The sequence below is a fragment of the Vitis riparia genome, chromosome 16, assembly GCF_004353265.1.
Source record: "Vitis riparia cultivar Riparia Gloire de Montpellier isolate 1030 chromosome 16, EGFV_Vit.rip_1.0, whole genome shotgun sequence".
In the NCBI taxonomy this organism is placed as follows: Eukaryota; Viridiplantae; Streptophyta; class Magnoliopsida; order Vitales; family Vitaceae; genus Vitis; species Vitis riparia.
The window spans coordinates 16,455,052-16,467,145 of record NC_048446.1 but is presented as its reverse complement, the minus strand read 5'-3'; the positions used below and the strand labels follow the sequence as shown (position 1 = coordinate 16,467,145).

The 12,094-nt window shown below is 34.0% G+C and overlaps 1 protein-coding gene across 1 annotated transcript; it reads right to left on the bottom strand.

Moving 5' to 3' along the window:
* Positions 1 to 255: 255 nt before the first annotated feature.
* On the bottom strand, positions 256 to 11,481 carry LOC117933329 (two-component response regulator ORR23-like). Its single transcript, XM_034854696.1, has 10 exons — positions 11,430 to 11,481; positions 11,201 to 11,332; positions 4,186 to 4,338; positions 2,981 to 3,382; positions 2,794 to 2,870; positions 1,666 to 2,436; positions 1,411 to 1,506; positions 848 to 946; positions 392 to 466; positions 256 to 306 (listed from the first exon to the last, which is right to left on the bottom strand). The coding sequence occupies exons 1-10, from the start codon at positions 11,479 to 11,481 to the stop codon at positions 256 to 258; spliced, it is 1,908 nt and encodes a 635-aa protein (XP_034710587.1).
* Between the last annotated feature and the right edge of the window lie 613 nt (positions 11,482 to 12,094).

Below are 12,094 nucleotides of genomic sequence, written 5' to 3'. Positions count from 1 at the left end.
CCCAGTCAAGCTTTCCCAGTAGACTTTATTACTAAAAACTGCTAGAATAAAGCACCAGTCACAAGACACAAGTCATAAAAGTTCACAAACAATTCATGTCCAAATATTTAAGACTCCAAACTAAATGAACTGCAAAAACAAGGTCCAACGTTCCAAGTAACTTTGAAGATAGCGAGAAAAAAAAAAATCTAAGTCCCACTAAGATGTAGAAGGTTTTGATGTCTGGATTTAGATCCTCAGAAGGTTATTGTCTTCTTAATATCCATCAGGACCAAATATGGAACGCATGATATCATCAGTAGCACCCTGCAAGTAAAACCAAGAGACCAATATGAGTAAAGTTTCAAAGATAAAAAAAAAAATTATGAAATGGCTTGAAACAATGACTTGCCTGATTCCATGCTGGATTCACATTCGAATAGCCATTGTAGGGTCCATTGTCCAGGAATTCTCCACCTCCTTGTTGCTACACATCACAAGAGATGGGTTTCACCCAAATTAAATAGGAATTTAAGGTTCTGTACTAGAGTGACCTTTAGCCTCCATTTGATCATGAAAAGAATAAGTAAAAGGAAAATGCTGAAGATATATAGGTTTGAGGAAGGAATCTGTCATACTATTCAGCCAGTTTATTTTTCCTTTCCCTTATTTTTTCTGCAATCCAAACAAACCTTCTATTGTCAAATGACTTCCCAATAGCCACTTCAATGATTTGTATGAAAACATAGTGCTCGGGCATTTATACTCAATATCCTTAAGATTTAACCATAAAAAATGACAAATAAAGCAGCAGAACATCATCTATTAATAAAGAGAATGAAGCTTTAAGAAATAGTACTTGACTTGCCTGATTAGGGCATGGCCGATCAAAGGTTAGAAAATACTTATCGAACTGACTCATGCCATTGCCAAAGTTGTAGCCGCTTATACCTCCATCCCATTCTCTCTGCATACATATCAACAAATTGGATGATTCTTTTGGAAGAATTTGGAATTGTGTAGTTGTTTGGGATAATTCATAAAAATTGAAAAGGAAATCATAAGAAAGCCAGCAATGATGGACAAAAATATATCTAAGATACCTTTCAAATATTTACATATGAACAGAAAAAAGAAAAATAGAAGAATGGAGACTACAATTTGAATTATCATTACTTCATTGGTAATTTATTTTCATCCAGTGGCTTAATTAAATTTGGTAATTAAAAATCCAGACAACTTACAAGCCACTGAAATATCATCATCCAAGTTTCTATAGAATTGTTGTGCTCTTGCAATAATTTATGAGGAGGATAACACAATAGTAGAGATATGAAGATACGCAATGCAAAGTGATTTATAAAGAGAATCAGTAAGACAAGTAAGCATTCAACATGCGAGAATCAGTCAGTTAAGTAAACATTGACATGCCTGGTTGAAGGAAAGTAGGTTCTCAGGAGGGTTCTGTTGCACAGGATTGGGGTGGATGGTATAGCCATGGTTCTGAACTTCTTCTCCAACTTGTTGCTTCTCATATCAAACCAATAATGGCATAAATTAGGAAACCATCAATAGTTATAAATAACAAATCAAGCATTAGTTTATGTCAGAAAGAGAATCAAATTGGAAATTAATAAAGCAAAGATGTATCTCTTGTGCAGTATGGAAAGCAAGTAGCTTCAGTACCTCATTATAGAATGGATTGTTGAGCTGGTTAAGGTAAATTTCATCAAGACCAAATTCAGTGAATTTCGGGAGAGAGACATTCCCAAGCATTGGATTATATTCCTGTTGGATGACATTAGAGAACCTTGGTGAGAGTTGGTTTGTGCTCCCAAACCCTGCAGAAGAATATGCTTCTTGAGGATAACAACCAGAGTTCAGATTCCCCCCCAGTGCAAGAGCCATATTCCCATTATCCCCATTTCTCAAGCCATAACTGCCACTAAAACCATTTGATACACCATCAGCAAATCCCATTTGACCTGACCCAGCAATGGCAGTGGAGTTGTTATTAGACATGGCATTTGAGAGAAATTCTGATCTTCCTTGAGTTTGATATGAACTTATATCGGCACCATCGGCTAGATAGAGAGGATTAATGTTGCCAAGAGTTTGTTGCTGGAAATAATCTTGATTGTTCATTGAATGGAATTGTCCATACCCAAGTTGAGGTATAAAGTCACTACTTGAAGCTTGCTGATTAGGGAAAAGTGCACTGCCATGGTCCAGACCATTGGCCATCTGGATATTCTCTAGGAATCCTGGTTGCAGGGATGATCCTACTTGTTGATGGTCCACAAACTGAGGGAACCCATGCTGGAGAGTCCGAAGGACCAATGAAGGATGCCCTGCGGCAAAGCTTGATCGGAGAGTTTTTTCAATAATGTTCTTTCCTGTGCTACTTCCATCGGAGTTGCTTGCTTCTGTTACACGCTTTAGAAAGATTCTGTATTTCTGCAGAAGCCGCATCAATCCCATCAGTAAGGAGTAGAAACGATTGGAAGTCTTCAAAAAGGTTGAACAAGAAAGCTTTTGAAGGTACAATTATATTTCTTCAAGCAATGAAACTCCAAAATTGAAAATGTAGAATTCTTTCTTCTTTCAATATCAAGAGATTTAAGTTTATACATGTCATAAAGGCAGAACGATAATTATTCCAATTTCCTACAGCCTTTGCTTTGTGAAAAGCATAACTTTTTTCGTTATGTGTTACCATATAAACAGTTATGCTCATGTATTCATCAAATCCTACCATGCAAAATAGTAAATTTTCATGTAGTTTCACAGTAATCAATAATATGTCAAACAAACCTGAAGATGGCTAGCCACATTATCTCTAGTTAATCCTGGCACGTTCATGACCTCAAGAATCCTCTTGGGAACAGCCCCTGCATAGTATAATTAAGAGTAAAAATATAACCATTAGAGATATCTATAGTAAGTACCATTTCAATCCCCTATGGCAAAGAAATATATTAATGGGCAAGAGATTTCTTACTTTCAAGGCCTATTTTTCGTATAGCTTCCAAGAACCGGTTGTGAAGTGCAGTTGTCCAGATCACTTTTGTCTTCTTGGTGGTAACAATCTCAGCTTTTTCTTTTTCATTGCCTTCATTAACCTTTATTGGTGCCTTATTTTTGGTATCTCTCTTATTCTGTTTCTCGTCATTCAATGGTGCTACAGACCCTACATCAACATCAACGGATGTTTTCTGAACTAGTGATGCCCCTTGAGAACTTTTAAATTTGCGGTTGACTACAGATTTAACTTTCCTTGAGCTAACAGCATATTGCCATAAGTTCCTAAGATCATCATAGTTTACAGGTTTCACGATGTAAAATGCAGCACCAGCCTCTAAGCCCCTTAATATGGAAGTTTCTTTGTCATCGGCAGACATCACTGAATTACAGAAAGACAAGCAAATCAGAAACAAATGGTATTAAGCCATTCTTTCTTCATATGAATATGACATGCAAGGTAATTTTCTCTATTCTATGGCAAGGGGTTTTATACTTCATCAATTTGCGTTTTTCTATTAGTTTGTGAGTTGATAGTAACATGGTTTAAAACAGTAAAGAAAAGAAAGAGCTATGGAATTTATACATGTGTTTCTATTACGTTATGTTTGGTTCTTTGAAAGTAACGGGAAAAGAAAAAAATGTTAAATAAATTATTTTCTTATATTTGGTTTTACTATAAAGAATATAAAAGAAAATCAAATATAATTAAAATTATTTAATCTTTATATAGAAAGATTAAATAAGTAAAAAAAAAAAGTTTGAAATAGCATAATTCATTAACTTTAAACTTTTTTTTTTTTTTTTACTTTTTCTCTTCTTCAATTTTTCCTCTTTTTTTCTTTTCTTTACACTTCCCTTCAAATTTTCTAAAAACTAAATATAACCTTAATGTTGGACAAAGTGATGAGAAATTTGTCTTATTCTTTCATAAAAAACTCCTATTGAAGGGATAACAAGTCATTTTATATAGTGAGAAGATATATTGTTAAAATGATTGTTATTTGCTAGTAGACCTGATATATAAAGAGGACTTTTATTTAGAGAGAATTCACATGCAACAAATATATGAATGTTGAATTACCAATTTTCCTAAAAGTTTAAGCTTGTAAAATTTGGACTCAATATACATATCATGCTGCTTAATAATGAAGAAAGAGAATTCTAGCTCAAAACAATACTCACTAACTATAGGGAGATTGAATTTTTCTTGGACTTTCTTTTGAAATTCGAATCCATCCATCTCCGGCATGTGTACATCCGTTATAACAAGGTGGAAAAAATTCATTCTCTGTTGAAGAGTGATCAAAGCGTTCTGGGCGTTTTTGACGGTAACAACTGAAATCAATTAAAACTTAAAAAATTGATGAACAAAGCAACTGAAAACTTCTAATTAGACAATAAAATGCATACTCTAATAGCATCTCCCCATCTCTAAAGAATTGAAAAGCTCTATTGAAGATCAACTGAAAAAAATTATAGGTACAAGACGGTCATCATTCAATTTATATAAACCATGCATTCTCTTACAAACATGAGGAATGTATTCAATTTCTTGTAGATTCACCCTCCCCTCACGAATGTGTCCTTGTGAATTGTTAGACATAAAGTTCACTAAACGCAGACAGTAGACAACCAAAATGGAGGATTTGATGGCAAAACTAGAAGAGAGAAATCATGGAACTTGAAGATATAGTAAGTACAATAGAGAAAGCACACAGAAGCAACAAAGAGAACTGCCATTAGCTTCTATGTTTACTTGGAAAAACTACCAGAAATTGGTAACTGCAGTTAAAGAAATCAAAACTTCAATCCACCAAAATGGAGGATTTCATGGCCAATCTAGAAGAAATAGAAAATACAATAGAGAAAGCACACAGAAGCAACAAAGAGAACTGTCATTGGCTTCTATGTTTACTTGGAAAGACTACCAGAAATTGATCACTGCAGTTAAAGAAATCAAAACTTCAATCTACCATTACCAAAAAAAACAAAAAAAGGAGATGGATTAACATTTTCTTGATCCAAACTAAGCCTATGCATGAGTGCACAACTTAGCATCATTACCATGTCCTCAACTTACACTAAACATTAATGAAAAATAGAAGTGATATCAAAAAATGATTCAGGAAAAATAAACATGCATGCAAAGCCTTATTGAATCACCAATTGCAGAAGGCATTATAGAAGATTATCCAAATAAAACCAAGCAGTACAAAATATCGATTACGTACCTTCATACTTCATTGTTTTAAGAATCCCTGCAACAATTGAGAGACATATGATATCATCGTCAACAACCATAATATTTAAGCCACCAAAAGAGGTTTTGTTCTTGAGAGACTGGTTTGAGTTATTTATCTTGCCGTCCATGCTCAAAAAGTTTTGAAACTTCAAAGAGAGATGCAATGCAGTGGATGTTGAGTCAATAATGTATGTGTAGAAGATGATGCAAAGACTGTGCTTTATAGAGAAAACAAATGGGAGAGACAGACAAAGATTAACACTGGCCCACAGATTTCTTTAATATAATGTTTTCTTCATCCCTAAAACAGGTTAAAAATCTAGTCGATAGATTCATGGCTTGCATTTGCCCACTGATTTTTCAAACCAATTAATGTGGAAATCTACAAAAAAATATATATATACATATATATTTAAAGCAATATACAAGAAAAGTAAGAGGTAGATTTAATGAGTTCTTTTTATAGAAGATTTTTTTTGATCTTCCACTCTCATCCAATCTAATTTCTTCTGTAGGCTTTAGTTTTCAGTCTAGGAGGCATTTTATTTGTCAACTAAAATGAAATTTTCTGGCTGGTTAGTTTAAATATTTGGAAGTTAAATACATTTTAAGGTGTACTTGGTTTACTTTCAACTTGGAAAAAAACAGAAGAAAAAAAGCAAGGATTTTCTATTTTGAAATACATCTATTTATGGTATTTGAGTGTGCTTATTGATAAAAAAAATTGAAAATTATTTAACAGTGAGAACTTCCCAATTGAAATTGTACATAATAGAACTATTTTTGCTCATTCAATGTTCTAGTTGTAACTCTCTCAAATAATATACCTATTGGCATTGTTCATTTTCAAGCTGAAGAATATAAGTACTATACTAATTTTAAAACTTTAAAAGGTAAAAAATCGGAAATAAAAACCACTGATTTCTTAGCTAAAACACCTGAAGCATATTTATTACATTCCATTTTAAGCACATGTCATATATTGCTTTACATTTCAGTCCAATCTCACCAGATCAGTAATCTCATGAACAATATTATTAAATAAATTTGAAATTAAATTATTAAATTCATTTGGGTATATAATTCTTTGTATATTAATGAAACACATTAAAGAGCAATGAGCTGAAATTTTATGTTTAACTTCAATATCAAGCAATGAATAAACGTTTACCTGTCATAATAATGTAGTGTCCAATTGGACATTATCCTCTGTGCATTGTACTGTCTACACTGTAGTGTTAGATATACGAAACAAAGACTCTCAACAATAACCCTAATCTCCAGGCAGTACTTATCTTTGTTATCTAAGGCAGCTATATAAGTTACTCTTGCCATATGGTGGAACACACAAACACAATCACAGTGAGCAATTAGAGTGCTAGTCTTTGTGCAGTAGTACTCTATAAAATAGAAGTCTCTAAGCAAATTTAGCTCTAATGATACAAATTTTAGAGATGTTATCCTTGTCTCAAGAAACTGCCGCACAATATTGTGTTTTAGGCATATATGCCTATTTTTCCTATTAAATATTTTACTCTTAGCCTTAGCTTTGATAGCTTGGTTATTGCAACACATAGACATAGATGATATTGGTCTCATCCATAAAGAAATATCTGCTAAGAGGTTTCTAAGCTACTCAATCTCAGAACTTGTCTTCTCTAAGGTAATAAACTCAACCTCTAGTGTAGACTAGGTAATGCAAGTTTACTTGGTAGACTTCTAAGAAAATGCACCTCCTCCAAGGGTAAAAAAAAATACCCAGTAAAGGATTTTATCTCATCTAAATCAAAGTTCTAGTTTAAATCCTTCAAGGACATTCGAAACCCACTATAGCACAAACCATAGTCAATAATACCTCTCAAGTACTTAGTACTCAATGAATAGTAATTCAATAGTCCTTATTAGGATTCTAGATGTACCCACTCAATTTTCATACTAAATAGGCAATGTAAAGTTTGGTATAGTTTGTTAAGTGCATCAAGCTCTCAATGATCTAGGCATGCTCAATTTGGGCAACACTAAGTTCTTTATTTTTCTTCAATTGTAAGTTAAGATCATAAGGAGTTGATATTGATTTATAGTCAAAGTGTTCAAACTTCTTTAAGATCTTCTCAACATAGTGTTCTTGATAAAGTTTAAGCTAATTAGGTGTTTTATTTATCTTGATTTCTATAATAATAACATGTGTCTCACTTAGGTCTTTCATGTCAAACTTAGGTTCTGGGAATTTCTTAGTCTTACAAATGACCTTCAGGCTAGTTCCAAGGATCAACATATCATCAACATACAAGCAAATGACAACATATGTGTCATCCTCAAATTTGTTATAAATACATTTATTAGGGTCATAAATGGAAAATCTAATAGTTACCAACACATGATTAATTAAATTTGTTATGTCATTGTTTAGGTGCTTGTTTTAACCCAAATAGTGATTTTACTAGACTACATACCTTTTGCTCTTCTTTTAGAATCACACAACCCTTAGGTTGCTACATATAACTTTCCTCTTCCAATTCCCCATTCAAGAACACGGTCTTGGCATTCATATGGTGTATCACCAAATTATAAATGGAAGCTAGATTGATACTCTAATTGAGGATATTCTAGTCATATAGGTAAAAGTATTAAAATAATCTACATCATTCCTTTGTTTAAACCCTTTGGCAACCAAATGTGTCTTATACTTTTCTATGGACCCATTTAACTTTAACTTCCTTTTAAAAATCCACTAATAACCTATATTATTTCCACCAAGAGGTAAATCCACTATTTCCTATGTATGGTTACACATGATCAATTTGATTTCACTATTAATAGTCTCTTTCCAAAATGGTAAATTTGGAGAAGTTATAGCTTCTTTGTAGGATCTAGGGTCCTCAACTATTAGGAAGGTGTAGAACTCGTCTTCAAGGTTTTGTTTTTCCTTTATCTTTTACTTCTTCTTAGTTCAATTTCAAAAGGCTCATAAACTTATCTCTAATTGTTCTCTGAATTTATTTTTTTACCTCTAGGTTTCAAAGGAAAGATGTTTTCAAAGATGTTAGCATTCTTTGTTTCCATTATGTTTTCACTTCAATAAGACTGTTTCTTATCTAATAACCAAACACCTATATGTTGCACTATTTTCAACATACTGTATGAACACTACATCAAAGGTTTTAGGACCTAATTTTCATTTTCTAGGTCTAATAAAAAGTAATTTAGCCAAAACACCCCCACAATTTCAGGTAAGGGTGTTTTACAATTTTCTTATGAGGTAATCTATTTTGAATATGACAAGTAAAGAGAATAGCTCCCCCCCATAAGTTCCAAGGGTGCTTTTGAACTTACCAAACATTGCATTCATCATGTTCTTCAGGGTCAAATTTTTTCTTTTGGTTGCTCCATTAGATTTAGGATAATAAAAATGAATAGTCTCATGAATGATCTTGTGATCTTAATAGAAAGAGTTAAAGAAGTTGGACTCATTTTTGTATTTGATGAAAGCATTTCTTGCTTCATCCTTGATTCTCAACAAATACACCCTTGTATACCTTGAGTAGTCATCTACGAAAGTTATATAGAACACTTCTTTCCAGATCACTTTTTAGATCTCCTAAGTCATTGTGAATTAAGCTTAGTAGTTATGATTTTTTGTTAACTGGTTTGTAAGATTTCTTTGTGATTTTAGATTCCACACATGATTGACATATTCCATGGTTTTCTAAGGATAGTTTAGGAATTTAAATTAGATCAACCATTTTCTTTATATAGGAAAAGTTCACATGCCTAAGTATACCATGCCCTAAATCTCAAGAATCAACTAAGTAGAAGAAGGTGCATTATTATTATTAATGATTTCATAAACATTCAATATAAAGAAACCCTAATACAACAACCTTTTCCAATGAATCCATCATTCTTAATTAAAATGATTTTATCATAGTCTAACAAGATCCCCGCTCTTGCCTTTCTAAGCAAAGATACTAACACTAAGTTCCAACAAATATTTGACACATAAAGGACATTACTTAGGATGAGAACTTCACCTGAGGTCAACTTAAGGTGAACTTTCCCTTTTTCAATCGCCAAGGACATTCTAGAATCACCAATGAACACTTGTGTTCCTCTTCTTCCTTCACAAGTATAGAAAGCGAATGCACTTTTTTTTTTTCTTTTTTGTTGTTGCCATAAATGTTCTTGGTAACTCCAAATTTTACAACCCAATCCTTCACACAGGTGACCATGCTCACCTCAGAGGAGATTGTTGCAACAATCACCTTTGTCTTTACCAGGTTTGATTTTAACTTTGACTTCTCAAATCTCTTTTTATGGCAGCACTAAGTTGCATGATGTTTAGACTTGCCATAAACATGGCAATTACCCTCATTTTGATAGTTGGGTTTTAAACCTTGTTTGTTGTATTGGGCTTGGTCCTAGAGTTTTCTTTCTAGACCTATTATATTTTTTGGGCATATGTTTTTTTTTTTTCTATCCCATTAGCCTTAGAAGATATTTCTTTAGCTTTCTCAACTTTGTCCATATTTTTATTCTATTCTTCAATTCAAATATGAATTATAACATTTTCTAGAGACTTTTTTTTTTGTTTCATGTTATTTTTATATTCTTTATAGGAATCTAGAAGAGTATTAATTAAATAGGTTCAGACATTATGTCCTTATTAACTAAGTCATTAATTAGCAAATGGTAGTCTTGGATTTGAGATGATAATCATTATCCTTGGTCATTTTGAATTTTTCCAAAATTTCCTATGACACATTTCTATGTTTTTGCATCTTCCAAAACATATTTTTTATTCATGACATCCCAAATGTCCTTAGTTAGCTTATATTGACATCAAACATCAAACAACTCATTTAAGAGCATGCTAAGGATAACATGTCTTACTTGTTTATTTCTAATTTCCCAGGTAGGCAAATTCTTAAAATTGTCCTTTAGTTTTAGGTTGGTCAAAACATGTTCCAATTTTACAACATCAATAGCAAAGAAGACTTTTTCTTGACATCTCTTGAAGAATGTCCCATTGAAGGGATCAATCTTAGAGGTGACAAGAGGGGTGTGAACTAGGGAAGTCTCCATTAATTGATCTACTTTAAGATTATTGATTCAAATACTTTTAGAGGTTAAATTTAAATAGAATTTAAGTAAGCCCAAAACAAAATAAACAGAGAATTGAAATGGGAATAGAGAACGTATCAGATTATGTGGTTAAGGTATGATAGAGCATTGTCCTTAAAGTATATTTTCCTCTCTCAAAGATTAACCTCAGTGCAAAATAGAACTACCTCTAAGATCCAACAGTCAAGAACCTTGCCTTAAGTGGACTCCGTTGGTGAGGTAAAGTACAACTCAAAAAACTTATGAGAATTTGAAGTTTCTCTAAAAGGAGGAAAGACTCCAGAAAATTAGGAAAAGCAATTCTATTGATGCAAGCTGGGATGCAGCAACAGCAGCAGCAAAACTTAGTTGTAATGTGTATAGCTGCAATAGTAGAACCCAAATGCAATGTGTATGGCTACAACAAGTTGTGAAGCAGAGAGTTGGTTGTAGCATTGCTGGTGGTGGAATGGACTACTACTAAAGAGCTATTGAGATTGTAGGAAGTGGGGAAGAAGGTATGTTCGGGGGATTAGGAGCAGGGACAGTGCATAGGATGGAAACAATGGATGGAGCTTAGGGAAACAATGAATGAAGCCTAGTAGAACTGCCAAAAAGCAGAGTAGTGATAGTTTTGCCAAAGAGAAGTGAATCTCTAGAGACTAGTCATGTGTTAATGTATATTATGGGTATATTATATGGGTATATTATGTTATGGACTTTAGGCCTAGTTAGGTTACTTGTACCGCACACATATGCCTCCTATATAAAGGCACTAATGTATATTCTTTCTTCCAGGAAATACAATACAATCTTTCAGTATTTCTAATATGGTATCAGAGCCACTGCTCTGACCCTTTCTTAGCAGTCTGTCTTCATTAGTGTGACTTCCTTTCTTTTTAACGCTTCCGCCAATCACAATTGCCGCCGCAGCCTTTTGCTGTTGAACCTCCGACGTCATCCAGGCGTCATCCTTGGGTTCCGGACCTGCAGCCACAGTCCTTAAGGAGTTTCACACCGCACAAGATCACTGTTTTTCGCATCACCGCTGCGAATATTGCTCTGATTTCAATTTTGACGGTACCACTGAGATCGTCCAGCGCCGATCTACACATTCGTGGAAACCTCGTCGTCATCGGAGCCCGTACGTCATCCTCTTTGCCACGTCAACCCTAGCTACGTCACCACTGCTGACATGTCAGTGCCACGCTAGCCCTAGCTGACATCATCTCCACGTCATCTGTTGACCAGCGTTGACCGTTGACTTTGCCTAGCGTTGACGGTTGACTTTGATCGTTGATCAGCGTTTGACCGTTGACTTTGACCAGTGTTGACCGTTGACTTTTCCAGGGTTGACCAGGTTCTCCTTACCCAGTTTTTCACGTGGATTTCACTTTTGCAGTCTGTTTTTGCATATTGTGTCTCTAAATGGATAAAAAGGATATTTTTCTTTCTCGTCCCATCAATACTGTGTTGGAGGAAATAAAAATTACTTATCTTGGTCTCAAGCTATGCGCAGTTTTCTTAAAGGTCGCATGCTCTGGCATTATTGTACTGGTGCAATGACTATTCCTGTCAAGGGAGCTAGTGAAGGAGATGCTGTTTTTCTTAATCGCATGATTGAATGGGATAGTCATAACCACATGATCCTCACATGGATTCGGAATACTTCCATTCCCTCTATTTCCAATCTGATGGGCAGCTTTGATGATGCAAAATCTGCATGGGATATGTTGGCCAAAAGGTACT

Coding starts and splice junctions, on each gene's coding strand:
- LOC117933329 (XM_034854696.1), bottom strand. CDS start 11,481: ATGACGACGAGGTTTCCACGAATGTGTAGATCGGCGCTGGACGATCTC. Junction 2,871..2,980: donor ACGAAAAATAGGCCTTGAAA/GTAAGAAATCTC, acceptor TATACTATGCAG/GGGCTGTTCCCAAGAGGATT. Junction 947..1,410: donor ACCTACTTTCCTTCAACCAG/GCATGTCAATGT, acceptor ATATGTATGCAG/AGAGAATGGGATGGAGGTAT.